At 37.0% G+C, this 26,341-nt stretch overlaps 2 protein-coding genes across 13 annotated transcripts; one reads left to right on the top strand and one right to left on the bottom strand.

The window, feature by feature from the left end:
- The first annotated feature begins 1,985 nt into the window (after nucleotides 1-1,985).
- LOC149040466 (uncharacterized) lies at nucleotides 1,986-12,448 on the top strand. Of its 3 annotated transcripts, none has more exons than XM_089181364.1 (16): nucleotides 1,986-2,319; nucleotides 2,464-2,556; nucleotides 3,060-3,246; nucleotides 4,362-4,552; nucleotides 4,992-5,090; nucleotides 5,284-5,528; nucleotides 5,933-6,111; nucleotides 6,520-6,619; nucleotides 7,170-7,505; nucleotides 7,981-8,098; nucleotides 8,365-8,456; nucleotides 8,586-8,700; nucleotides 8,932-9,282; nucleotides 9,899-10,060; nucleotides 10,609-10,877; nucleotides 11,384-12,448. In XM_089181364.1, the coding sequence occupies exons 1-16, from the start codon at nucleotides 2,070-2,072 to the stop codon at nucleotides 12,317-12,319; spliced, it is 3,723 nt and encodes a 1,240-aa protein (XP_089037490.1). In that variant the 5' UTR covers nucleotides 1,986-2,069; the 3' UTR covers nucleotides 12,320-12,448. The 3 variants fall into 3 exon arrangements, with proteins under 3 accessions (XP_089037490.1, XP_089037491.1, XP_089037492.1); XM_089181366.1 differs by having other exon boundaries at nucleotides 2,083-2,327; XM_089181365.1 differs by lacking the exon at nucleotides 2,464-2,556.
- Nucleotides 12,449-17,568: 5,120 nt separating this feature from the next.
- On the bottom strand, nucleotides 17,569-26,338 carry LOC149040465 (uncharacterized). 10 transcript variants are annotated; one of them, XM_089181373.1, is made up of 14 exons: nucleotides 26,191-26,335; nucleotides 24,959-25,006; nucleotides 22,654-22,761; nucleotides 22,340-22,541; nucleotides 21,798-21,848; nucleotides 21,623-21,679; nucleotides 21,444-21,500; nucleotides 21,269-21,325; nucleotides 21,090-21,146; nucleotides 20,915-20,971; nucleotides 20,736-20,792; nucleotides 20,561-20,617; nucleotides 20,382-20,438; nucleotides 17,569-20,195 (listed from the first exon to the last, which is right to left on the bottom strand). In XM_089181373.1, the coding sequence occupies exons 1-14, from the start codon at nucleotides 26,218-26,220 to the stop codon at nucleotides 19,921-19,923; spliced, it is 1,170 nt and encodes a 389-aa protein (XP_089037499.1). In that variant the 5' UTR covers nucleotides 26,221-26,335; the 3' UTR covers nucleotides 17,569-19,920. The 10 variants fall into 10 exon arrangements, with proteins under 10 accessions (XP_089037499.1, XP_089037500.1, XP_089037501.1 ...); XM_089181374.1 differs by lacking the exon at nucleotides 20,561-20,617 and having other exon boundaries at nucleotides 26,191-26,334; XM_089181375.1 differs by lacking the exon at nucleotides 21,444-21,500 and having other exon boundaries at nucleotides 26,191-26,334.
- Nucleotides 26,339-26,341: the final 3 nt, after the last annotated feature.

The following is a 26,341-nucleotide window of genomic DNA, read 5'->3' as shown; positions in this document are numbered from 1 at the left end:
ACCAAGAAAGTGTAAACAGTTATTCATAAGTTACTGCCACTATGAGTTTTAACTCTCTCTTCCTGTTGTTGAGCAGAGCAAAGCATCTTATTGAACGGAGGAGACTCGAGAAAGAGGAATTAGAAAATCAAGTGAGTCCAATTTTCTAATCTAAATAAAGTTATAGTATTGTTTTTCTGGTTGTTAAAACTCATGGTGTTGCTCTGCACTTTGTAAATTATGGATGAATTATCCAGTAAATTTATTTTAATGAATATTTCTGTGAAATACACAATACAGTGGCTAATATGTACATGTCTGAACACCTTGTAAGAATGAACGGTTATCAGCTCTTAATGAGAATGATGTTATCCATCAATCTCCAAATATTTTTATTTCTGTAAGGCAGAAACTTATCATTATTATTGTCATTATTATTATAATTATAATTGATATTGTCATTATCATAAGTTGTATAATTGTTCTTATTAAAATAATCATTAGTATTACTATTATTGTAAGTTTTATGGTTATATCATTATCAATTTTATTCAAGTTCCCTTAAGGCTTTGTTTTTATTTTGTCCGGAGCTTAATGACTTTTTGAAGTGGTTTCTTTCTCTTGAAAGAAAACCTGTTCATTAATAGGCCTAAGTCAAACTTATCTCAGTTTCTGGAGCTTAAAGTCACTAGAAGTAAGGAAATGCTCTCAAAATGCAATGCCAGTCCCTTTTAAGATCCATGTATCCCCTCGCACTCTCTCATGTTTCCCAAACAGTTTGCCAGTACCCCATTTAAATGTTTATAAACCTTGGTGGAGAGAGATACTGTGAGAATATATTGTCTTGCTCTTAAGAACACTACATACAAAATGATAACCTTCGGATCCTTTTGATCTGGAGTCCAGTATCCTACTCATAGCTAATAGGCAATCATGTTTATTAACTTTGAGCTCAGTTTTTGGTGAGTTCATGAAAGATAAATAAACCACTCACTCTGCATTGCCACTTTGATTCAGCAGAACACCAATTTATTATCTTCACCAGTTAAGAGATGATAGAGAGAATTCTTTGCATTTTAGGAAATCAAGAAGTAAGAATTTGATGGACATCATCAGGGACAAGAACTTGGTTAAGCCAAAACAGACCAAGAAGGGAGACAGGCACAAAATATTTTTTTGTGAATCAAATCAAAGAAGACAGAGCCAAAGAGTGTGCCCACAGGGAAGCTGTGCGGCAGCAGATTGCAAGAGATAAAGCAGAAAGGGAAGCTAGATGACAGAATGAGGTGCAGGAGAGACAGACTGCTCAAGCTGCCTCACCCTTACCTTCAACTACCATGACTGGAGGCAGTGGGGGTCAGGAAAGACTGAGTGGTAAGTAAGGTAGAAATGCAATGAAACATGTCATTTGTACAGGCTTAGAGTTCTTGAATATCCTTCACTTACTTTGTAAAAGTAATTAAGGTACATGTTATTTATAACATCAGCCATTACTTTAGTTATACATTGTTGTATTGTATTTTTATTAACTTTGCTGTACATGTAACAGAGACTTTTTGTTTTTACTTAGCATTTCTGCCCAGCTTCAGTTTCATCTTCCAGATGGCAGTTTGTTAACAAACTCTTTCTCACCTGATACTCCTTTGGAGACCATCCAACAGTATATCATCACTGTGAGTAGTTGATTTTTACAAGAACACATACGTGTATGTATAAAAATGAGCAAAATTTTAGGGAGCTTTCAGGGAATTCAATATAGATAAGTAGAGGAGAATTCAGTGTTAAATGTATTGGAACTATAATTGTTAGGTCCTTATTTTAGGGGCTATGAATAGTTTTTCTTAATCTTTCTCCTAAAGTCAGACTAGATATACCAATTCTTTTGACCAAATTTGTAATAAATGTACTGAAAATAAGGTTTATTAATTATGTGGATCTTTTCAATTGTTCTCAGCAACTAGGACCCAGTACCAGCTCAATAACAATATACACCACCTACCCCAGGACAACATGTCCTCATTCTAGAATTACCAATAATCAGTAATTGGCCCAGAGTCTTGTTTTACCAATAATCAGTAAAACAAGAGGCAATGCTAAGGAGGCGTGGATCCCAAGGAATCAAAATGGCGGATCAAGATGAGAGCAGATCTAGGAAAAGGCCAAAGAAAAAGGGAATTAAAGAGTCATCTGCGGATATTATTGCCGGTCTTGCTAAACTTTTGGATCAAAATGCCGTTAAGAAAACCAAAAAGAAGGCTACAATCATGCAATTTCGGCGAGATCCTCTAACTGGCCGACGAGTTTATAAATCGAAATACAGACCAAATAGGAAAAGCCAGGGTACGTAGGTACTGGCACTGTTTCCAGACGTTTTAGCCTCGTGTAAAGTCATAAAGTGTTCTCTTTCTTTTCGCGTTTAGTGACTTGGGCTTCTTTTTACGCATATATTTTACATTTCCTGAATTCTTTTTACTGCATTTTTAGGAGCTAAGAGTACAAATGATACTGGCCTTGATGAAGAAATGCATGATTCTTGTGAGCCTTTCATAGAACAGTGCGCAGACCAGGATTCAGATGGTATTAATAAAAAAATTGTTAGTTATATCGTTAGTTGGGTATAAGTTTAGTTTGACATTTGCTGCAACTGAACGGCCAGAACCCGGTCAAATCAGTTTATGCATATTTATAGATGATATTACATTGCCGCGTGGGTATATGTAAAATAATTGTTGTTGTCGTTTATTAATTTGAAGAAATGAATTTCTGTGAAGTTTTGCCCAACAAATCACACGCAAAAACTGGAATAACCTTTTTTTCACCATCAATGCCACTTCATTGTTTATATATTTTACCTTATAATGTACTAACTTTATTGCCCACTGGCTTTTGACATATAGTAATGTAATTGTGCTATGTATCACCCTTATTTCAACCACAGCAACATCGCTACAACAACATATATATTCAACAACATCAACCACAGCCACCTATATTATTTCACCCAATCTGCTGTATCACACATTCCACCTAATTTTGGCTGCATATCATTTTATTTTTAATTTTTATCTTTTCCTTGTTAGGTAATTATGAATTTCTTCTAAATGAAGCAGACGACCTTCTTCATGGTTGGACAGACCTTAGAGACTCCCAAGCGAATGATTGGGGAAAAAGAATGGAGTCAGTTAATGCAAATTGGCAAGCTTCGAGGACCCATTTATTTGAATCAATGTTAAAGTGCTCTGCACCAAGAGTCCAAAAATGTAACAGGTGTGAGTCAAGATAAACACTGTTTACTTTGTCTCATGACATACTTAGTCTAGGATGAGTAGTACTTTGAGATGTACTTTTTCTAATGCAATAATGTTAGTAGTCTTTATTAAGCCATGAGGTCACTATCAATTTTGTTGTCAACTATATAGTACTTATATTACATGCAAAAATTTTCGGAGGTTTAAATTTCAACGTTTTATTTCAGATGGTTAATTTTCGGACACATTTTTTCTCATTTTGGACAAATTTTGGACAAAGATTTCGGACACTTCACTGAAACATTGCTAAAGCAATTTTTAAGCCAACAAACGTTGAATAATGCTGCGAAAACGTGCCTTAAAATAGTTTTTCTGCACCCTTAAGGGTTAACAGATATAACAATGAGAAAATAACACAAATTTTGTCATGTAGATATATGTGAGTATTTCAATCAGTGTCTCATCTAGAGTTTTTGAGCTTTGGAGCTCAAAGTGGTTTAATAGTCTACGACAAGAATTTGGAAAGGATCTTCTGGTTCTAGCTTCTTAGTGACAGCCTTCACTATTCCTGTCATCATATCAGGTTTGTTTCGGCTTACCAGTGTGGTTTGCTGTACTGTAAAATTTTCAGACGTTTTAAATTTGGGACGCCTAAAAAATTCAGACGGTTTATTTTCAGACCCTTTTTTTGTTCGAAATTAACACCGTCCAAAATTTTTCGCAAGTAATGTAATAATTGGGATTGTTCTGTTGTTGAATTTAAGTTTTCTAAATATTGTTGTTATAATTTATGCTTTTTTCCCTTTGTAAGTCTCTTTTGCATTCAATAAACAAATTAGGTTTAATTTCAGTTAATCTAATATAATTTCAGCCAATTTTATACCACCATGTCCCTCTTCTACTTATTATGTTGTTAGGGTTAAGTCTTTATGACCCCTTATGTGTATCCTTGGGGATCCACTCAAAAAACTTAAGTTTGCTATAAAGGTCCAGTAGAAATTTGTTTGTCTCCTCGAAGCTGCAGAGGCTTAAGAACAAGCAGACCATCTTTTGTGTCACCTTCGTTAATCTTTTTATACATCAAATGGTCAATCTTTTATTACTGATTAATGAAAATGATCTTTTATGTTACAGGTGTAATTTGCAGGAGGCAGTTATAAGATGTATCGAGTGTGTTCAATATGGTACTTACTTGTGTTACTCCTGTGACGACGAAGTACATTCCCTAAGTCCCTTTCATGACCGAGAGGTTTTCCCCAATGGATTTTTTCAAAACATAAAGCCAACTATATCAGTAGATGCCAAGGGCTGTCTTGTTACAATTAGTGAGTATTTAAAATATATTTTTAATAGGTGAATTGTCGTTCATCTTTGCTTTTCATTTAAAAGGTTTTGATTATCATTGAAATAATAATTGTAATACAATATTGATGATGATGATAATGATGATGATGATGATGATTATTATTATTATGATGATGATATACTTTACTGTATCTAGTGCTGATAATAATTTTTTAATCAATATTATGGTTTGTTGCTTATGTAGCTTATTTAAAAATTTACAACTTGGATCAAATTATCCAATAGTTTATGGAAAACTTATTATTCCAAAAATAAGTTCAGTTATTAGGAGGCCTTGTCATGTTATAAAATTTGAACATTCCCACATGGTTTATTGACACAGCAATGTTTGTCTTTAGAGTTAAGTACTTTTTAAACTTATTTGTTATTTCTCCTTCTCTCTGTCTCTTTCTTTTTCAGAGCGCATTTTTCCCTTTAACCCAGTTGCCTGCCCCTCTTGCTACAATAACATGGAAGCTGTTTGTTCCGGTGGACAGTGCATAATTATAACAATTCAAGGTGCAAGTTGCTGTTGAGCTATTACAAAAGACAAATCTACACGCAATTTAATTATATATTGTTAATCATTATAATAAGTGTTATTATTCATGTTATTGTTATTGTTACTTTTATCAAAATATTTTCACTGCACTAAGGAAAACCTAATAACTGTTCAAATGAATGGTTTAGCTATTTCATTTTTACCTTTCAGGACGTTTTGATCTGGATGTTGTGTCCTACTACCAGTGTATAGATTGTAGTGTTAAACTACCATTTAAACTTGACCTTGAAAGTGTTATCAAGATGGGTTTCTGGCCAGGTACGCCATCCAACTTTTGCCACCTTTTTGACAGAGATCTTTTGGTGTACTGGGACATGGCTCAGAAGAGAATGCCTGGTGTCTCTGAAAGGTCTTTTATTACAATTCTGGAGGATTTCTCATTGGCTAAAGGAAGGGTAGGTTTGTACAGTACCGCTCAAAAGGAAGTTTGAGACATTCATGTGACATTCAGGTTCAAGACACGTTGATCAACTGAAGAAATCTGGGCACACGTTTTATTTAGCGCTCTCTGAGCTCTCTGTGCCTCGTCTAAAATTTATTTTTTGATATATCAGAAAGGCAATTTAGGATTATTATGCATCCAAATTACAAGTTTCACACTAGCTATTGCAATGCTGAACCGTTTGTCTTGATTATTTTCTGTTTAGCCGTTGTTATCAGCATCCATTACCAGTTTCACAAAAATCGTTCAGATTTTTTCCTTTTTAGCCACTAAATTTAGTAATTCATCTGTCCAGTACACCATTACCAGTTGTGTAACTAATAAATTTATTTGATTTCTTTTCATAATTTTCTTTAGATTGGTGTGATCAACATCTCCACCTTTAGTAGATCCTTTAAAGAGTGGAAGTTTTGCCAGTATGAGCTGGAACTGCTTCAGAAAAAGGAATGGATGATTTGCCCTGCTTGTTCCCAAAAACAGCATTCTGCCCATGTTGATGGGAATATGAAACTGTATCGCTTTGTCTCAGCAGGAAAGTTAGTTGATTTTAAAAGTTAATAATTTTTCTGTTAATTACTCAACAATAATCCTGCATTACCAGCAGAATATCACTTCTAAGAAAAGGGCTGTCACATAGTGCTTTGCAATGTTTTCGTTCAAATCATGGCAACTTAAGTTTATTGCAGAATATCTGTTTCCTGCCGGATTTGAAAAGTGTTACTTTTGGTTGAACTAACAGCAATTATTTGTACAGTCAGGAATAAGGTCCTACAAAATTTGAAGTCCACAAAGTATGACAGGCTTCTGCTCAAAATGTTGTCAAAAATTTTTTACATGCTTCTTTGCCAGCTTCAGTTATCATTGATCATTTTTTAATTTACTAAATTCCATCCCATCCTTTAAAACATAAGAATTTGATTGTTTTTAATGCCACACTCTTTTAGACGCCAAAGAGAGTGCTACTACGGAGAAGCTTTTATTGCGTCAAATTCAAAAGTGGATCAACACATCCAACAAGTCTATAAGGGTTCAAAGAAAAAGGAGGTTGGATTTTTGGTTAATATTTATGTTATAATTAAAACTTTTAATAATTTTTCTTCTTAAAAGTTGTTTTGATGCCATCTGGATTGATCCATGTCCGTTACTAACATTAATTCAAGCAGTGCCATAGCATGACAGGTGCCCTGAGGGGTCCAGGCCCCCCAAAGTTTAGTCAGTACTTATTTCAAGATATTCACAAGTAGAACAGTAACAATGTTAACATACTGTTGGATTCAGTTAGCCTAATTAGCCCTCTAGTTAGCCAAATTTTGTTTTCCCAGTGCTATTTTTATATCGTTTACCAACAAGTTTAATTGTTTAAAAATTGCTATAAGCTGCTCTCAGAAGGCTGGAGGTATTATTTTATAGACCTCACATTTGAAAATCTCCTGGGGATCATTCCCCACAACTCCCTAGAAGTTCTCACCTTTGGCAGTCGTTATGTGCCCCTCCAATAAATGTAACCCCTGTACAGCACTAAATTGTCATTAGTCCATCAAATATTCATACAAAATTTAGATTGATAGCTTAGTCTTTTTTTATTGTTATTTAGCTTAGTGTTAGCAGCTCTAAGTGCGGTGAAAGTAATTGGAGAGCAGCAGGGAACTCTGTGAAAAAGAAGCGGAACCTGGATGAAACTGGCCTGGAAATCCTTGGTTGTAGACATTCCATTGCTCAGGCAGCTGTAAATATGTTCTATGGTGAAGTTTATGGCTATGCCCATTATCTTCAAAAAGTGTTCCTTGTTCCCAAGAAAGTTAATTTCTTGTGGTATGATGTAATTTGCAAGTTTTGGCCCTGGTTACGTAAGGCAGATCCAACTTGTGCAGAAACAATGCAACCAGCTCTATCAGTCATGCATGCCAAGGCACATGCTTGGACCTGTCAGGTACGTAAATGCACCTAAAGACAAGGTTCTTTTTATGTGGTTATTATTTTTCTCATTGTCATTGTCATCTTTATTGCCGTTGTTGCTGTTATTGTTGTTAAATGATTATTACTATGATTATACAGGTTGAAGGATGAGTATTTTACTATTAATTTTCACATGGTACAAAAATTGCCTTTCTGGGGGGAAATGCACTTGGAAATCCAAGACAAACAAATATCAAACTGGATTGTTGAAAAAAGCTTAGTTTGGAAGTTGTCAAATTGTTTTGCCTTCCAGTAGGCAGATTTTGCACCATGTGATTGGTTAGGGCAAAAGGCATATCCTCATCTTTATTATATATGTTAATTATACTGTTAAGTTATTTGGATTTCAAAGTGTTTATTTTTACTTACTTGCTTGCTTGCTTGCTTTCTTGCTTGTTTGCTTGCTTGCCTGCTTGCTTACTTACTAGTTTTGTAATTTCCTAATTAAGGTGCTTTGGGGTGGTCGTTGGCAACCGGGTGCTGGGGGAACAACAGGTGAAGAGGTGGAACAGATAAATAGCCATTTCTCAAGACTGGGCAACAGCACCAAACACATGCTTCCTGAAGGTACTTCATTAATATGTGATATATTATGTTAAGCCTCTTACAAAGAGATCAATAGTATCGATTTACTTATTGCAATGCTTGAAATTGTAAAAAATCCGGGTTGGCCTTGTGGCAAATGTGGATTAATCTTGCATAACAGGCCCTTTACTTTTCCTAAAAAATGGTTGCTCGAACTGAAGTTTCAGTGGTCTGACAAAGCTAGTAACCTGATTTTTTCTTTAAGTACAGATTTCAAGTTGTTACCTATTTTTGTTTTGAATGAATAGGGAGAGAAGAGCTGTTAACTGAGCATGCATTATTCTGGAACCGCAAAAAGATTGAAAGGATGCCTATGATACTGTCAAAACGATTCGTAAAGGTTTGAATTTCTTGTTGCTCATTAATTTGTTAGTCTTGTCAGATGCCTTCAAATTAATTTATGTTCTTGTAACAGTGTTTTCCACTTGGTATATAAGAAGTTTTATTTTTTATTATTTTTAACCTGTAGGCTATGCAACAAGAGACAGAAACAAAGAAAAGAATTGTAAAATGCTTGGAAGAAGTTGGTGTTCCTGACATCAATCTTGAAGAATGGATTATAGATGTACAAGAAGCTGCAAAAGGTGTGGGTTGTTAATATATTTGCTCAGAATTTAATCTTGTAAAACGGTTTAAAAAGTATTGTGTTGAATGGAATGAAGTAACACTCTTATCAATACTTGTTTTTCACATAACAGTTAAGTGCTGTTGAGATAGTTAGTGTAAACAGGTGTCAGAGTTCTGTATTAAAGAGAATAGTTAATTGCTTTATAAAACGTCTGATATATCATTTTCGCATCTTCTTTTTACTTTAGAAGAGGAACTTTCTCGGAAGAAGGTAGTTGAGATGAATTTTGATGAGGAAGCCTACCTTGCGAGTGTCAGTATAGGAGCAGATCAGACTGTGGCAACAAGTAGAAGCAATTATCTAATCCAGTGTTCTAGAAAGCTGTACCCTAAGTTTTTTGAAAAGGTGCAATCACTTGAGAATGGGAAAGTCCTGGAAGATCTTAAGGAAAAGAGTGTTGATGGTACATCCTGGGATGCTGTGCTCCTATCTGGTGAGGCTTCACTAGTTCAAAAGGTTCAGTCCGATTTGCAGATGAAAATTGAAAGTTTGCACTACAATATTGCCCAGTTGGCCGTCAATATTGGGAAACTTACAGGTTAGTTGAATACATAGTAAATTTTGTACTTGCCGTTCTTTTTTATGGCTTCCATACCACTGACATGATATTCCTGTAGATTAGCGTTTTCAACTACTTTGTTGTATTTGAAACTACTTTGAATGGGGTGCATTGCTGAGTCCATCCTGCCGTTCCCAACTGGTTGGAAAAGAGAGAGAAAGCCGTGTTTCACGAGCCATCCCATCTCGTATACCAAGATTTTGTTCTCGAATATGCTAATAGACAAGGGGTAAAAACCAAATGCAGCAACATGTCGTTGACGTATTCTGTAAATAAAATTTTAATCCTACCGCTACATTAGGGAAGCGAATCGATGGAAACTTGACTTAGAAATTTGGGCGCTTGTTGTTATTTGATTTCTGAACTGTTGTGATGGTCTTTAATACTCTCAGAAACGAAGTGCAAACCAGCCACAAAAATTAAACAGGGGAATGTTTTACTACTTAAAGCTACTTAATAAAAAAGCACATGCAAAAACTTGAGGCATTTTGGAGGGAAAAAAACTCACCCAAAAAAGTCATTTACGTTAGCCTTGTACCTATCCATTCAATTATGCGTCTCGTTATAAACTGTGTACTCTCGATATCATATTCAGATTCCAGCAAACAGCGAACTCGTTTACGTGCCAAGTTAACAGTAAGCAAAGCCGAGTTAAAGGAATGCATAAATGGCCTGAAAGTGTTGCATCCCGAAGAAGAAATTGACGTGGAAGCCATTGAACAGGGGACATTTCCTTGGCTTGAGAGATCCAGGCAAGGTAAAAAGACATGTCTCCTCCCCGTCGTCGTCGGTGTCTCGTCATCATCATCATCATCATCGTCAGCAATGGATCTTTATAAGAATTTTCAAATTTTTCTGCCGCGGGCGCCAATAACTGTTGTCGAAGGGAAATGGGTACCTATCCCATTTGCACGTCAATCAGGCACACTAACACGGCGTCTTAAATGCTGTTTTCCCACTGTTTAAACAAACAATTTAGCATACCTTTTAACGCAATTAATTTTTTGTATTAGGTTTTATCCCACATGTCAATAAAATGACATAAGATAAGATAGGAACGTTATCATTCTGTCGAAGTCGCTAGCATAAAATTGGAATCTGGGATACAACTGGAATTGGGATCCTACAACTCAAAGGTATTTTTTGCTCGTAATATTGAAATTAGACGCGAGCACGTATTTGAAATTGCTCGCCCGATTACTGCCTGGACTGTACTCTATTCAGCACTATCGTAGTTACCACTAGTTATCGTTATCGTTATCGTTTCTATTTGAAGTTCTTACTATTTGCCCATTTTCTTAACAGGTATTCCTATGCGCGTAAAGAAAATGGTAGCTGAGCTCGCGATGGAACGTCGACGTTTTTCTGAGGAAACTGAGCTTCTCAAAAGCGAAATAAGCAATTTTCTTTGTCACTATAAGGACGTGATTATTCCTACTCTGCAGTCAGAGGAAGCAAGCCTAAAGGCCAAATTGGAAGAGGGTGAAGCATTGAACATACCAGATGACTCGGGGAACACTCCAGCTGCTCCAGATATTTCAGTACTTGGTGTTGACCTGACCGTTCAGAATGAGGTGAGGCTAATAACGTCTGATGCAGTCAAATGATTGCAAGAAAGATGCGTTTAGCTAAATATTGCACCCATTCGCACAAATCCATGGAAGTACATTTTTCACATTTCTGCCAAAAAGTCCACAGATTCGGTCACATGCCGTAAAATGGTTACACGAAACATGCGTTGACCTGACCGTTCAGAATGAGGTGAGGCTATTAACGTCTGTTGATGGCACTCGACTCGTGGTTTGGAAATCAATTCAGTTTTGGCTACTATGCAAGAAGAATTAATTTCTCTTGTGTTATTTTTTTTATTTGTGGTTAAATGTTTCAAGTTAGGAAAATGTTTTACAACCTGCTATAGAACAAGAAATTACATAAAGATCTTGTCGCAAGGCCATGTACAAATTGATGTGATAGACTCACGTAGAGGATACCTCAGTTCAGTAACTGTATGTTTATTAGAGCCTCTGAATATCATGTAGAATGTTATCCATCTTTCAATTTTTACTTTTTTCTCCAATAGGAAAGTAAATATGCCACTAAGTCCACCAATAGAGATGTGGTAAAGGGCAGAATTGCACTTGCTCGGCGTGGTATCGACTTTGCTATGGAGCAAATTTCCTCTGGAGTATCTGTGTTTAAAAAAGTGCTCAACGAAAACATTGCAGACATTTCAGAATTGTTAAGAAACTGTGAAGACGATGAAAATGTTCATCAGGTCGACCAAAACGAAGACAGTGGGGAAGAGGACAACGGCGATGATGACGTTCTTAACTCCTGTCCTGTAGATTCCATCATCCCAAGAACACTTAATGGAGAACCCCTTCCATATGTAAATTCCAAGATTGATTGCCATGGCAGTAACGTGTGGCTTTTTCCTTTAGAATTTAGCCAAGGTTGTGTTGATGGCCGTAATGGGAGCAATGCATGTAGTCTCATTGCTCTGATTATTGGTCAAGCAGTTTTTAGCCAAGATGTTGAAGTTCCCATTGAAGGATACATTTCTCCACTTTGGTCTACAATGCTCTACCATTCTATGGTTACTGGCAACAACATATACGACCGCTATAGGGCCAGTTTACCTGCCCGTTACCTCTCTGCAGCAGAGGCCTGTGACATTTTGGCCAGAAATGGTAATTTTCTGTTGGAGCCCGAAGAACCATTGCCAGTTCGCCTTGAGGATGAGCATCGGATGACATGTATTTCATCTCAGTTGGAACTTTTAACGGAGACGCCTTCCAGAAAATTGGCGTTATTTACTATGTCAGAGAAGACGTCGCTGTTTGTTGTACACCCGCCTGATGTAGTCTATGTGGATAGTCATTGCCATGCACCAGATGCTGGAGCTGCAATCGTCTTGAGCCGTTGCCACCGTTTGAAAGAATTTTGCCACTCGGTTTGGGACATTGAAGGAGCACGTCCAGACACATATGGCAACTTGGTTCTCCTTTTAGACTGACATTGCACCGTATGTTAAACGATTAGCAGATAGAAATACTTCAGTGATGTAAAATTTTGCTAGCACGGCTCTCTGGGGAACATTTAAGGATGAAGGAGAGGCCGAGGTTAAATAAAGCTTTACAATACATTACAGTGCAGTGCAGTAATAAAAGTACATTACAGTACGGTACGGTACATTACATTACATTACAGTACAGTGCAGTAATAAAAGTACATTACAGTACGGTACATTACATCACATTACATCACATTACATCACATCACATCACATCACATCACATCACATCACATCACATCACATCACATCACATTACATTACATATAAAAGTAAAACTTTTGGGAAATGTATCCTCATTGTAAATTGACCAACAAAGGACTATTGCAATGCCCCTGTGAAGCTTAGAGTAAACGGAAACGCCCCAAGCATGTTCTTATTTTAAAATATTCATTTGCCTTTGGCCACTTACCGTTAAAGGACTACTCAAAAGATGCGTTTGTGCTAAATATTAGACCCTATTTGCATGGATCAATTAAAGCCCATTTATCACCTTTCTGAGAAAAGTCTAGTTAGGGCCCCAAGCCGTAAAATGGTCGCACAAATCATCCTTTTTTTCGCATGTCTGTGGAAAGTACGTAGTTTGGGCAACTTGTTTTAAAATGATTGCTCAAAGGATGTGTTTCGACTGAATATTGGACCCCATTCACATAGATTGAATGAAGTACGTTTTTCTGCCAAAAAGTCTGTATTTTGGGCCACATGCCGTAAAATGGTTGCGCAGAGTAAACCTTTTGGCTAAATATTGGACTCATTCGCATGGATCAGTGGAATTCCATTTTCGCCTTTTTGCGAAAAAGTCTGTAGTTTAAGCCAATGGTCGTAAAATGGTTGCACAAAGCACGGGGTTTGGCAAAATATAGGACTCGTTCACATAGAGCAATCGAAGTCCATTTTTCGCCTTTCTGCGAAAAAGTCTGTAGTTTTGGCCAATGGTCGTGAAATGGTTGCACAAAGCATTCGTTTTGGCTAAATATTGGACTCATTCGCATAGATCGATTTCAGTCTAGTTTTCGCCCCAAGTTCTGCGAAAAAAGTCTGAGGTTTGGGCCACATGCCGTAAAATGGTTGCACAAAGAATACGTTTTTGCTAAATATTGGACTCATTCCCATAGATCAATGAAAGTCCATATTTCGCGTTTCGCGCGAGAGAGTCTGTAGTTTGGGCCACATGCCGTAAAAAGGTTGCACAAAGCATGGGTTCTGGCAAAATATAGGACTCATTAGCATAGATCGATTTCAGTCCAGTTTTCGCCATTCTGCGAAAAAGTCTAAAGTTTGGGCTACATACCGTAAATGGTTGTACAAGGTATACGTTTCTGCTAAATATTGGACTCCAATTGAATTCCATTTTTCGCCTCTCTGCGAAAGAGTCTTTAGTTTGGGCCACATGCCGTAAAATGGTTGCACAAAGCATGGGTTTTGGCAAAATATAGGACTCATTCGCATAGATCGATTCCAGTCCAGTTTTCTCCATTCTGCGAAAAAGTCTGAGGTTTGGGCCACATGCCGTAAAATGGTTGCACAAAGCATACGTTTTTGCTAAATATTGGTCTCATTCGCATTGATCGATTTCAGTCCATTTTTCGGCATTCTGCGAAAAAGTCTGTAGGTTGAGCCTCATGCCGTCAAATGGTTGGACAAAGCATTGGTTTTGGCAAAGTACATGACTCATTTGGATAGATCAATTTCAGTCCATTTTTCGCCTTTCTGCGAAAAAGTCTGAGGTTTGGGCCACATGCCGTAAAATGGTTGCACAAAGCATACGTTTCTGCTAGATATTGGACTCGTTCGCATGATCGATCTCAGTCCATTTTTCGCCTTTCTGCGAAAAATGCCGTAAAATGGTTGCACAGGGCATACGTTTTCGCTAAATATTGGCCACATTCGCATTTATCGATTTCAGTACATTTTTCGGCATTGTGCGAAAAAGTCGGAGGTTTGGGCCACATGCCGTCAAATGGCTGCACAAAGCATACGTTTTCGCTCAATATTGGACTCATTCGCATAGATCAATTGAAGTCCATTTTTCGCCTTTCTAAGAAAAAGTCTGCAGTTTGGGCCACATGCCATAAAATGGCTGCACAAAGCACGGGTTTTGGCGAAATATTGGCCTCATTCGCATAGATCGATTTCAGTCCAGTTTTCGCCGACTTCGCCATTCTGCGAAAAAGTCTGAAGTTTGGGCTACATGCCGTAAAATGGTTGCACAAAGCATACGTTTTTGCTAAATATTGGACTCGTTCGCATGATCGATATCAGTCCATTTTTAGCCTTTCTGCGAAAAATGCCGTAAAATGGTTGCACAGGGCATACGTTTTCGCTAAATATTGGCCACATTCGCATTTATCGATTTCAGTCCATTTTTCGCTATTCTGCGGAAAAGTCTGAAGTTTGGGCTACATACCGTAAAATGGTTACACAGGGCATACGTTTTTGGTAAATATTGGCCTCATTCGCATAGATCGATTTCAGTCCATTTTTCAGCATTGTGCGAAAAAGTCGGAGGTTTGGGCCACATGCTGTCAAATGGCTGTACAAAGCATACGTTTTCGCTAAATATTGGACTCATTCGCATAGATCAACTGAAGTCCATTGTTCGCCTTTCTGAGAGAAGGTCTGTAGTTTGGGCCAATGGTCGTAAAATGGTTGCACAAAGCATTCGTTTTGGCTAAATATTGGACTCATTCAAATAGATCGATTTTAGTCCAGTATTCGCCAAGTTCTGCGAAAAAGTCTGAGGTTTGGGCCACATGCCGTAAAATGGTTCCACAAAGTATACCTTTTTGCTAAATATTGGACTCGTTCGAATAGATCAATTGAAGTCCATTTTTCGCCTTTATGCGAAAGAGTCTGTAGTTTGGGCCACATGCCGTAAAATGGTTACACAAAGCATCAGTTTTGGCAAAAAATAGGACTCATTCGCATAGATCGATTTCAGTCCAGTTTTCTCCATTCTGCAAGAAAGTCTGAGGTTTGGTTCACATGCCGTAAAATGGTTGCACAAAGCATACGTTTTTGCTAAATATTGGACTCGTTTGCATGAACGATTTGGGTCCATTTTTCGCCTTTCTGCGAAAACGTCTGTAGTTTGGGCTACATGCCGTAAAATGGTTGCACAAAGCATACGTTTTTGCTAAATATTGGACTCGTTCGCATAGATCGATTTCAGTCCATTTTTCGCCTTTCTGCAAAAAAGTATGAAGTTTGGGCTACATGCCGTAAAATGGTTGTGCAAAGCCTGCGTTTTGGCTATTTCTGTGAAAAAGTCCGCTTTTTGGGCCACATACCACAAAATGAATGCAGAAATGATGCGTTTTGGCCTAAAATTGGACCCCATTCGCATGCATTGATTAAAATGCATTTTTCACATTTGTCTGTGGAAAAATCCGTGGTTTGCGCCACTTGTTTTAGAATGATTGCACAAAGGATGTGTTTTGCCTAAACATCGATTGAAGTCAGAGATCGATTGAAGTCAGTTTCTATCATTTCAGCCAAAAAGTCTGTAGTTTGGGCCACACGCCGTAACAAGTGATAGCAAAAAAGAAGCGTTTTGGCAAAACATTGAACTCATTCTCATACATTGATTGAATTCAATTTTTCATATTTCTGCGAAAAAGCTCACAGATTAGCCCACCTACCGTAAAACGATTTCACAAGCATGCGTTTTGGCTTATTATTGTAAACATGGTATCCCAAAATGTCGTGAATCCAAAGCTGACGTATGCACAAATAGCAATCTTGGCGAATTCCTATTCTGATTATGTATCGTGATGACTCAATTAAGCGTCCTCCTTTCAACTTGCGCCCCTGTTGGAATGTGTTTTTGTTAATAAGCTCCCCTATTCCAATAAGCACTCCCTATTGTAGTAAGCGCCCACATCAAAACAAGCGCTGCTATTCTAATAAGCGTCATTCCTTTAAGGATCCTTATTCAGTTCACGCGACAAGGATCCTTTCCACGGGATCACAGAAGGGAAGCTGTCTACAGAACAGCACAACAAAGGCAAACCGGCGTCCTATAGTTGACTGGCCCCGGTACCACCTGTGCAAACTTAGTTTGCATTGGTCATTATCATTATTAACTCCCTTGGGATTGTATGAATATCCTATATAATAGATGGCATTGTACCACACCCTGTCAATCCACTTGAGACCGCGATCTGAAGTCCTGTTTAGCTTCCCACCCTCGAGTAAGTCGGGTTGAACCTGTTTTGACACCTTTCCTCGGTCTGGTCTTGGCGCGTCCCAGGCGAGAGGGATTCCCCATACCTTAACTGCATCTCATGAAAAACAATACAAAGGGGGGAATATTACACTTTGTGCGGCCTTCGAACCAGCCGGAAGAGACATTTCAACACACCAGGTAAACAAAATGCGATTCCGAATTTATCTTGATATTTTCATCTGTTTCAAATATCAAAATTTCATCAGGCAAACAAAAAATATACATCCGCCGTTACAAATGAGCAACACATTTTCTGTGCAATTAATTTGGGAGTCTCAGAGTGATATTTGCCGAGTCAAACTTGACACTAAGAAACTTTAAATAGACAGCGTAAAGCAAAACGTACTCCCGTACATACTATCTATGGGGTGTGAGTTGCTGTGAAGGGTGTGGCGCAGTGAATCAGTTTTTTGATCTGAATATGATTTCATTTACTTGGACACTGTCCAGTGGACTGATAAGTAGCCCTGCTGGAATTAATTAACCGAATGAAAAGAACGGTACAGAATAGAAACTTCAATTTAAATTGAATTTCATGTTACTGATGCACACGCACATAGATATGCACGTAATTGTAACAAAGATTTAGTGGACAAAAGCAAGTTTGGGGTAGCCGGTAGGAAAAGAACGGTTGCAAAATTCATCGTATCTTGTTCTAAAACACAATAAAGGGTTTCAGATTCCTAGTAGTATACCCCCGCTCAAACAGTTCTCGAGTATTCCTTCCTACCAACTAAAATAGAACATTGTTTAAGCCTTCAGAATGAACATTCAAATTATTTCCTCAGGAATTACAGAAGATTTGAAAAAACGGGTATATTTCTGCTTCAAAAAATTATGGACTAAATAGCTGCAAACAATGTTAATTTGTGATTGCTTCCAACACTTCCAACTTCCCTTGGGTTGGATATTACGCGGTTCTTACTTAAACGAATTTAAAGATAAAGAATGCACACAACACTCCTCAGCTACCAACATAAACGTTTTAATATCGTTATTATTTCCTACTGGAATGCCTTTAGAACCTACAACACTTTCTAGAGTTTAGGTAAAGCGTTTGACATGTTCAGCTTCTAAACTGAAACGTTTCTTCGACTTTTCAATAGGAAGAACTGTTGCCATTGTTGCTTTAATACATGTGACTTTTGTTTTCTGAAGAATTTTACACTAACTTTAACTGAAACTGGTACAGTTAGCCTTATGTAATTACTGCTCCTGATTATACAGTTTGCTCATAAACATTCGAATCATGTGAACTTTTACTTTGTTTGAGAGAGATTTCCCATTGGTAAAAAAAATAAATTGCATGTCTAGTTTTAACCGGTGCATCAGTTTTATTATCTCGGTGTTGGAGCTTTTTATCTCAAAATAAATGTTTGTAGTGATTTGTTGTCGAGGCGATTTACATTTTTTCCTGGCGCAACTGCACTCGTCATGAAGCCAAATTTGGCATTTTGTTCAGAGGTTTTGTGTTTTACAATTTGCAACGATTGCTCTGCGTGCAGCAGTTTCTTATATGCATGTTCGCAAATTTCTCAACAATGACATTGACATGCTTGAAATAAAAAAATAAATTCATTTCAGTTGCTTTAAATTTAGTACAGACTGAAGTGAAAGAATCCTGAGTCTGAGGACCATGTAAACTGACTTGGAAGGCTGAGGAGTTGATCTTCAAAACCTTCCTCATCGCTAATTAATAATGAAGAGTCAATACTTATTTATTTGATTAATTTGCAATGATCTGAAAATATTGAAGTTTAAAAAAGCAACAGAATTGATTTGATGACTGGCAATGATATAACCGACCCTACTAGAGCCTTGATTTCCATGGAAGGTAATTTTTCCAAGCTAGTCGCCTGGTTATCTTCCATTCAAGATTCGTAAATGTAGAGATTTACACATTGCAAGTAGCTGTTTTCCCAGTTATCATTAACGAGAATATCGAAACTTTTCCTGGGTGTTATTATTGTTGGTGCAGGGGAAATACCCCCTGGTGCAAGATCACAATTGTAGTAATTTATAATATCATGTTCTTTTTGTACACCCGTGGGTGCATTAAACACCATGCCAAAGCTAGTAAATAATCTCTCTTGTAAAGGCTACTATCATTTTTTTTTAATTTTGAAGAGTGTTGGGTTTAAAACAAGAAAAACGACTAGGTGGAACGTACATGAAGAGAATAGAATCAGCGTACAAAGAAGTTCAGGTCCGATAGCCCCAGGCTAGAAGAATTTATCCTTATCTATCCTTTTCGGGGAGATTTTTCTTTGAAATCGATTAATAGGAGCACTGTAAAACCTTGAAAATTTTCCGGCTAGTAGAAGCGACCTCCGGTTTAGTACATCTTAGCTGCAGCTTACCTGAAGGGCAGGCTGGAAAATAAAACTTCTTTGTACCCTGAGAATGCAAATGTCTTTGGTTATAGAATTTTCAAAAACATTGACCATGCAGTACATATTGCATTGTTTAGAGGAAGGATTATTTGATCATATTAGCAATTTAAAGTGCCTACGAAATGAAAAATCAAGCTATTAAAAAATAACCTTATTTAAAAGGCCTTTCAAAGCAAAGTATTATGGCGCTTTTCTTTTTGTGATATCTTCTTTCTTCCCAGAGATATTCAGGTTGTTTCTAATATGCAAATTAGGTACTGATGACGTCACAAGGTGAGAAGGTTAAGGCTCAAAACACAAAATTAAGAATATCTCTGGTAATAATTGGACAAGGTACTTTAAACTTGCCAAGCTTGTTACACCCAAACAAATACACCAGACAGTGTATAATTTGATGTTGCTATGGCAACATACTCGGTTCCAGGACTCTGTCGTGCAGAAATGATAATTCCTGTATTTGATCTTCAAGAAAGGTTGTCTGCTTACTTTAGTTTGGTTAGAAGACCTAGTGTAATGTAATCGTTGTATATTTTTCAAAAAGAGCCAAGTGTTTTGCCCTGTAAGGTAAAAAAAGGCTAAATTTGAATTAAAGAGGAAAGGGACTGGAACTGAGACAATTACCATGGCAACAGCAAAGTATGTACCATGTCATGTATTATGTGGGGTTAACTAACCATGCAAAGTTTCCATTGCATTGCTTCATTCTTTCCAGAGATAAGCTTGGTTTTGTGTTTTAACCCTCACAAACACATCTTGTGACGTCATCAGTACCTAATTTGCAAATTAGAAGAAACTTGAATAACTCTGGAAGTGAAAAAGATATCGCCAAAAGAAAAACGCCATCCTTCTTTGCTTTGAAAGGCCCTTTTAATAAGCTTATTTTTTAATAGCTTGATTTTTCATTTCATAGGCACTTTAAATATTCAGGAATTGTAAGGTCGAACACGAACTGAACCATCGGGATTCATTGTAACTAGAGACAGTGCCTCCACAGGAAAAGCAAAGAATCCTCCGTTGAAGAGCTTGCCATTCTCTGATGGGTCGCCAAGTATGCAAGGTGGCACATGATCCCCTTGAACAGACGTAACCATCATACACACATGACCAGTTGGAATTGGACAACCATGTATCATGGACCGGCCTCTTTGTTCATATCCACCGGCAACAACTTTATTGTTTACTTTGTAAACCAGCATCTCTGTAGGTACATACAAATCAGGTAAGCGGCAATTTTTGCTGTTAAAGAATTCATAATTGCACGAGCAGCTGTAATGATATAAGAAGAGACATGAGGAGACGTTGTACAAAGAAAGAAATTAGTCAGCTTTTATAAAGATCTCATATTAACAAGCAAGATTCAAAGCATATGTTTCAAATACTATACCTGCTGGATTAACAGACTCAGAATTGGGGGGCTTAGCGGACGGCCCCGCACGAGCAGCTGTAATGATATAAGAAGAGACATGAGGAGACATTGTACGAAGAAAGAAAATAGTCAGCTTTTATAAAGATCCCATATTAACAAGCAAGATTATTGGAAGGGATATGTTTCAAATACTATACCTGCTGGATTAACAGACTCAGAATTGGTGGGCTCAGTGGACGGCCCATCACGAGCAGCTGTAGTGATATAAGAAGAAACATGAGGAGACATTGTACAAAGAAAGAGAACAGTCAGCTTTTATAAAGATCTCATATTAACAAGCAAGATTCAAAGCATATGTTTCAAATACTATACCTGCTGGATTAACAGACTCAGAATTGGGGGGCTTAGCGGACGGCCCCGCACGAGCAGCTGTAATGATATAAGAAGAGACATGAGGAGACATTGTACGAAGAAAGAAAATAGTCAGCTTTTATAAAGATCCCATATTAACAAGCAAGATTATTGGAAGGGATATGTTTCAAATACTATACCTGCTGGATTAACAGACTCAGAATTGGTGGGCTCAGTGGACGGCCCATCACGAGCAGCTGTAGTGATATAAGAAGAAACATGAGGAGACATTGTACAAAGAAAGAGAACAGTCAGCTTTTATAAAGATCCCATACTAACAAGCAAGATTCAAAGCATATGTTTCAAATACTATACCTGCTGGATTAACAGACTCAGAATTGGGGGGCTTAGCGGACGGCCCCGCACGAGCAGCTGTAATGATATAAGAAGAGACATGAGGAGACATTGTACGAAGAAAGAAAATAGTCAGCTTTTATAAAGATCCCATATTAACAAGCAAGATTATTGGAAGGGATATGTTTCAAATACTATACCTGCTGGATTAACAGACTCAGAATTGGTGGGCTCAGTGGACGGCCCATCACGAGCAGCTGTAGTGATATAAGAAGAAACATGAGGAGACATTGTACAAAGAAAGAGAACAGTCAGCTTTTATAAAGATCCCATATTAACAAGCAAGATTCAAAGCATATGTTTCAAATACTATACCTGCTGGATTAACAGACTCAGAATTGGGGGGCTTAGCGGACGGCCCCGCACGAGCAGCTGTAATGATATAAGAAGAGACATGAGGAGACATTGTACGAAGAAAGAAAATAGTCAGCTTTTATAAAGATCCCATATTAACAAGCAAGATTATTGGAAGGGATATGTTTCAAATACTATACCTGCTGGATTAACAGACTCAGAATTGGTGGGCTCAGTGGACGGCCCATCACGAGCAGCTGTAGTGATATAAGAAGAAACATGAGGAGACATTGTACAAAGAAAGAGAACAGTCAGCTTTTATAAAGATCCCATATTAACAAGCAAGATTCAAGGGATATGTTTAAAATACGATACCTGCTGGATTAACAGAGGAACTACCAGTGGTTCTTTCAGATGGAGGTTGTTCTGAAACAGTATGAGAAAAAAATGAGAAAAGATTGTAAAAAATAACTGAACTAAACTAGAAAACTTTAGAAACAATCATGAAAAAAGTATATAACTTGGTTTGGCAACATAAAAACAAAAATTATTTTTGATGGCATTACGATGAAAACCAGAAATTGATATGCAGTAGTGCTAATGTCATGTTGGAAAAAGTGTTATTGTAATTAGTGTACTTACAGGGAATAAATAAATTTAAAAATATTGCAATAAATGTAGAAATTACAGTTTATATGTTGATTATAATTATGTTTGAAATTGTTTTCAATAAACAAGTCTTGCATATACATAATAGGTAGATAGTACGTTAGAAATTGTAAGTCCAGACGTTTTGTTTCTGGGTGTGTTTCTTTTTATATTTCAAGTTAATAAAGAATGCTTCTTACTCAATAGGTTTTAGATCCACACAAGTAGTAATATGCAACATTTTATTATTTCCAAGTGTAAGATCGTACCATAAAAAAATCGTTTCAATGCTCTGAGCACTGTTGCTCCATGACTCTGGGACTTTTCATTTGCTGCATCCTTTAAGAAAAGCCTGCCACTACCTGGAGTGCCATAATAATCAAAAATGTGGCGGTCAGTCTCCCGACCAGGGACACAGGAATGAAAAAACACTATGACATCATAATAGTGTTTCTGGTACAAAGTGTCTGCCTAAGAAAACATATACACAAAATTTCAGTACTTATTAAAAGGCACTAACATTAACATGATAGGAAATACTCTCCAAACAAAATTCAGGAATGCAATTAGGTCTTTGTCATACCCTTAACTGCAGGCACCTCTTCTGAACAGTTACATTTGTCTTGCCCTTTTCCCTTATTTTTTGCCAGTAGGCATCATGAGGATCTTGGGGATCCTCACTGAATCTTCTCTAAAATGACAAATACAGTATAATAATAAAAATAATAATAATAAAATGTATTTATGTAATACGTGTATATGTAATGCATGTACTTTATTAAAAGTCATAAGTTAACTTAAAAGTTATTTAGTTGTTATACAAAATAGGTAATTGTCATGTAAAAACTTGACTGCTGACTATAATTTACCAACAGTTTTTCTAATCACCATTGGCACTGACAAACTAACAAACACTGACCACACTGGTACGACATTCCATCCCCACAAAATCTTGAATGACAAATGCTAAACGTTACATGTAAAAACTTTAATGTACAATCCACTGAACTTGAATGTGGAATGCAAAAACTTGCATACTAACTAAGACAAGGTGAATGTACAAGGCAAAAACTTGAATTTTGCACAAGGAAAGTTGAATGGCGAAAGTGCAAACTAAGAATTTGTACAACAAATGTAGAAGCAAATGCAAAAAGAAGAATGAAAAAGCAAACATTGAATTTTGACAGGGATAAAATGTCATACCAATGCAGCCAAAGATGATTTTATTAACAATATTTTGACTACTTAATTTGATGGAGTATGTCTATGATTCAAGACTGAGAAATGTAATTGTAATGTGACCCATTGACTCCCCAGTCATTTTTGCATGTTAAAAAGAAAAGTAGAATAACTGGTAATTATTTAATATAGCACTTTGATTTCACTCGAAGAACACTGGGGGGGAGGGGTGCATGGAGAAGTTACAACTTATAATATCCAAAGTGTTTAGATCCTAAAAAAAGAACATAATTTAACTTCATGGCTATTAGATTATTGATCTTTAATACTGAGCAAGGAGAAATAAACATGGATTATTGAAAGTAAAAATACGTTAGGTATTTTTATCTGTCTACCTCAAGAAGTTAGAAGCAAAGAGACTAATACCATACAGATTTTGCTAAATAGAGGATTGTTTAATAAACTGGAGGACCGGTTTAATTTGAAAAGCAGTTATTCACGAAACTACAGATAGTCTACTAGCTAAAGTAAGAAAACTTCAAACTCCTTTGAAAGATGATCGTTTTCTGATGTTGACTTATTTTGGAAATAACTTCAGGAGCATTCAATGTGCATTCTGATGAATTAGAGCTACCAGGTAATACAATAGGTCTATCCTATAGCATGGCGGTCTCTGTTAAACCAAAGCATCACAATTTTTGATTCACTAGAATGAAATCTGATGCACTCCATGCTGATAATCTTCTGTATCATCTTTTAAAGTATTCTTCATTTAAAGGACCCTAGTCAGCCAAGCCCTGAAATTCTTGAAATCCGCCATTCTTGATGCCATTGAAATTATGAAAATTGTGTGGTGAAGCAAAATCTTATTGCAGCGCCGCAAGTTGTGTTACTGGAAGTCTGTTAAAGCACGTTTAGCAGTTTCGAGGGGATCCCTTCGTTTTGACATGCTCCGCATAAAATATAATACCGGAAAACCCGTATGTAAACAAAATCAAAGGCGTGGCTGCTTAGGGTCCTTTAACACCTCTTAAAGGCGATGGATGCAAATAACAATTTTTGTTCAGAAAATTTTCACATTCTCAAATAACTTGGGGGATTTTGGATGGGGATGTATTTAAGCGGCCACAATTGGGACTTTGAAAACTGGCCACATAATAGAGGTTGGCCGTTTAATAGAGGTATAAATACTTTAATAAGGTAGAAAAATGACAGTAAAAATAATTTATTGATCTGTATAGGAAAATGTTCCTTGAAAAGTGTAAATATGTGAGTGTACATAATTGAGTATGGGAGGCACGGAGAGATGTAAAGTGAAAAACCTTTCCATAGCTAGGGCAAGGTACTCAGGTAACAAAGCCAGGGTTAATCAGTGATGTGCATACCCCTACGGCCTCTGCAAGTCTCTTGAACCATAGAATAGTCATTCAATCACCACCAATTTGGCTTGAAAAGCAATAAATAATAACCTTATGACAGCCAAAAGGTAGCTGAATAGACTAATCGAATACAGCAGTTTACTAACAAATAATTGGAGACTTTGGGAAGTGGCCACCTAATTATGGAGGGTGGCCGCTTAATGGAGGTCCTACTGTAGTACAAAGTACAGTAGAATAAAAAGGTGTTACACTTTAAACACAATCAACAATCTATACTGTATTTCCATGTTAAACTGAGATGACAATAGAGTGGATCAAGCAGAAGCCTACCTTTTTACGTCTAGGCTGTGAAGAATTGGATTCTGATGAATCACTGAACTGAAATTAAGAAATTAAGAAACAAATACTAAATACTTGAGGTAAAAAAATTAAACGAGAAAATCAGAAAGAAGAACTACTTCTATCAAACGACGTATTGGCAGTGATCGCAAAAAGTTTTCACGCTAAAATGCGGCCATTTCGACACATCATTTGGCGCCGTCGATGGCTACGGTGACAAAAAGCGCGAAATAAAAAGTAAAATTGAACAGTTCAAAACGTCAAATCGACAAAACGGATGTAAATTAGTTTTATAACAAAGTGGACGCATTGCTCAACTATGCTTAACGCCGAGTAAAATGTAGCGCTGCGAATTTGGAGTACAAGTTGATTGGCGAGACTGATCAGCTATTCAATGAATATTCAACAGGCAACACAGAAATTAGCATTGCAAATTGTATCAAAATGCTTACGAAATATGCATATATATATATATATATATTACCAAAAGGACGTAAAGACAGCAGAGTGGCAATAATTCTTAATAAAGAAACCACAACTTTTAGTTTGCAAGACATGTTTCGACATTCTTATGTCATCTTCAGTTGTAAATGCGATTTTAACGGTTGTACATTTGAATTTATATGAAATTACGTTACAAATTACGTATTGTTTACGTACGATTTGAATATTAAATACGAAAAAACGTGACAAAGCACGTGCTAGATGGGGAAAGAAGGAGAAAAGAAAAATAATGATAATCATAAGAGAAATTATTATGATGACAGAATCAAAAGGAAAGAGACAGCTCTAGATGCTTCAATTGCTGATTAAGGATGGGTTTGTCCCACTTAATATGCAATGCCTCTTTGATCTTAATTTCGTATTTCGAAGCGGCAGAATCTAAAATGGTGAAACATTCTGTACCACAAGAGTCGAGACAGGCCTTTGATGATTGTAGGTGCCTGTAAATGTGTGAAGTTTTTTCAGACAAGAGGTGCTCACGAACCCGTGTACAGATGTGGCGAGTGGTCTCACCAATATAACTGGCATTACAGCCAGCACACGAAAATTTATAAACGACACGCGAACGTAGACCTGGTGGTACTGAATATTTCACACTGAACAAGTTTCTGAGCTTATATATATATACAAAAAGAAAGGTATAGGATTATTTCCTTTTCACGGAAAAAAAAACAGACAAAGAAATAAAGGAGAAAGACCAAATAAAAATAAAATTATACCTGTTCCCTCTTTTCGCTTTGCTCCGCCATCTTGTTTCAGAAGAGCGCGTTGCTTGGGATCCACGCCTCCTTAGCATTGCCTCTTGTTTTACTGATTATTGGTAAAACAAGACTCTGGGCCAATTACTGATTATTGGTAATTCTAGAATGA

The sequence above is a fragment of the Pocillopora damicornis genome, chromosome 9 (genome assembly GCF_964200805.1).
Source record: "Pocillopora damicornis chromosome 9, jaPocDami1.2, whole genome shotgun sequence".
In the NCBI taxonomy this organism is placed as follows: Eukaryota; Metazoa; Cnidaria; class Anthozoa; order Scleractinia; family Pocilloporidae; genus Pocillopora; species Pocillopora damicornis.
This window is presented reverse-complemented; position numbering and strand designations above follow the sequence as displayed.

What these genes read in the sequence shown, in the direction of transcription:
- LOC149040466 (XM_089181364.1), top strand. Translation starts at nt 2,070, where the DNA reads ATGCTAAGGAGGCGTGGATCCCAAGGAATCAAAATGGCGGATCAAGAT. An exon ending in CGCTTTGTCTCAGCAGGAAA is followed by an intron (nt 6,112 to 6,519) that starts GTTAGTTGATTT and finishes ACACTCTTTTAG; the next exon opens with ACGCCAAAGAGAGTGCTACT. An exon ending in CAATATTGGGAAACTTACAG is followed by an intron (nt 9,283 to 9,898) that starts GTTAGTTGAATA and finishes TATCATATTCAG; the next exon opens with ATTCCAGCAAACAGCGAACT.
- LOC149040465 (XM_089181373.1), bottom strand. Translation starts at nt 26,220, where the DNA reads ATGGCGGAGCAAAGCGAAAAGAGGGAACAG. An exon ending in TGAGTCTGTTAATCCAGCAG is followed by an intron (nt 21,501 to 21,622) that starts GTATAGTATTTG and finishes ATATCATTACAG; the next exon opens with CTGCTCGTGCGGGGCCGTCC. An exon ending in TGAGTCTGTTAATCCAGCAG is followed by an intron (nt 21,326 to 21,443) that starts GTATAGTATTTG and finishes ATATCACTACAG; the next exon opens with CTGCTCGTGATGGGCCGTCC.